This window comes from Alnus glutinosa, chromosome 4, assembly GCF_958979055.1.
Source record: "Alnus glutinosa chromosome 4, dhAlnGlut1.1, whole genome shotgun sequence".
In the NCBI taxonomy this organism is placed as follows: Eukaryota; Viridiplantae; Streptophyta; class Magnoliopsida; order Fagales; family Betulaceae; genus Alnus; species Alnus glutinosa.
In genome coordinates this window covers 32,777,085-32,778,690 of record NC_084889.1, presented here as the reverse complement: position 1 = coordinate 32,778,690, position 1,606 = coordinate 32,777,085, and the positions used below count along the sequence as shown (strand labels likewise).

The window sequence follows — 1,606 nt, the reverse complement described above, 5'->3', positions numbered from 1 at the left end:
TTTTATGTGTATTATTATCTCTTTGTTCTGAACAATAAACATGTCCACTGAATAACTTATATTAATAAACTATGAAAGGATGCGAGTTTATTATTTTGTCTTTATAATTAGTTACTAATTATTAAAAAAAAAATTGTCCGATGCACGTTAAAAGTGTTACATGATTTTATTATAGAGTGAAGCGTCTTTGATTAACGAGGTTCTATTCTACTATTCTTTTATGTCACCTTTTTGAAAATAATTATTTATATATATATATATATATAAGGCCTTATCTAAAATTATCGTTTTTGTCCCACACTATATCGACCCGGCCCTTATACATAATATCTGATTTTGGGTCCTATGGAAGGAAATAATCATACAGTGGCATGATGTTGCATGGACCCACTATATTAGCTCTTGATTTTATTATTGAAAAGATCCCTTCTAATGTAACCTTTTCAAAAAAATTCAAATGCCATAACTATTTCATTCTTCAAAGTCATGACCTTTTGATTAGTCAGTTCAATCACAAAATATTTAGGATGATCAATACTTACGAGCAGGCATGATGACAGTCCATATATTGTACCCACTCTTTTCAAAGGTAAGATGGAGAGACATGACTGAACCATACAGGTAAAACATATTGTACCCAAGATGACTTCACAAAGGATATATTGCATCCAGGAGACACGATTTTTCTTTTGATAAGCATTAAGGAGACAAGATTATAAAGCTTTTAGCCTCTTTTTTTTTTTTAGAGCTCTCTCTCTCTCTCTCTCTCTCTCTCTCTCTCTCTCTCTCTGTGCTTTGATCTTGTTCAGATTTCTATAATAGAATTGATCATCACTAAACTAATCATTCTGCTGCTTACATTATTAAATTAGCATTTGATTTATATTATGCTAACATTGTATATCGTAGAACATAGAATATAAAGCAAACAAAAAAGAATTGTTTTATTATTACATTTCAGTTCGACCCCTTCAAAAATGAATTTCTGGTCCTCCACTTCTCCATACCAATACAAAATTCTTCGTTAATTCCCAACTACATGCAGTCAAAAAGATAAATAATAATAATAATTAAAAAAAATAAAAAATTAAGCCAAGTGGGTTGTGAGTTGTGAGGCTATCTTACTCAGGGCCATCACCATGTTGTTCTTGTCGGTTATTGGTGATTTTCCATGATCAGGTAAACTTTCGAACATCATTTCACACGCTTCTGCTTGGTTCATGACATCAGTCATAACAGATGCAGCAGTAACATAAGACTTGGAATCAAAATTTCTGTAGGCATTAGGGACCTTTTCATTGACAATTCTGCCATAAAGACTGGAGCATATGGGAAGAGCATCACCTTTGGCCCTTGTGAGCAATTTCTTCACTTGGGCAAGAGTGGTTGTGGCACTAGACAGCACAATACCATACATGACATGTGTTAGCTCTTTGGCATCTCTTGCACGAGCCCCACGAGGGTCCGATCTGAGGGACTTTTGGCACAGACCCGAGTCATGTGTTTTTCCACAAGTGTTTGATATTAAATCTGCTCCAATCTCCTTCATGGATTGCTGTAGAAGAACGAGTATGAGAAATGCTGCCCATGAGTTCACAAACTTCAT

The 1,606-nt window shown here is 34.3% G+C and overlaps 1 protein-coding gene across 1 annotated transcript; it reads right to left on the bottom strand.

Moving 5' to 3' along the window:
- Positions 1-1,087: 1,087 nt before the first annotated feature.
- LOC133866337 (uncharacterized) lies at positions 1,088-1,606 on the bottom strand. The gene has a single exon (XM_062302855.1). It carries the CDS (start codon positions 1,604-1,606, stop codon positions 1,088-1,090), a length of 519 nt encoding a protein of 172 aa, XP_062158839.1.

What these genes read in the sequence shown, in the direction of transcription:
- LOC133866337 (XM_062302855.1), bottom strand. Translation starts at nt 1,606, where the DNA reads ATGAAGTTTGTGAACTCATGGGCAGCATTTCTCATACTCGTTCTTCTA.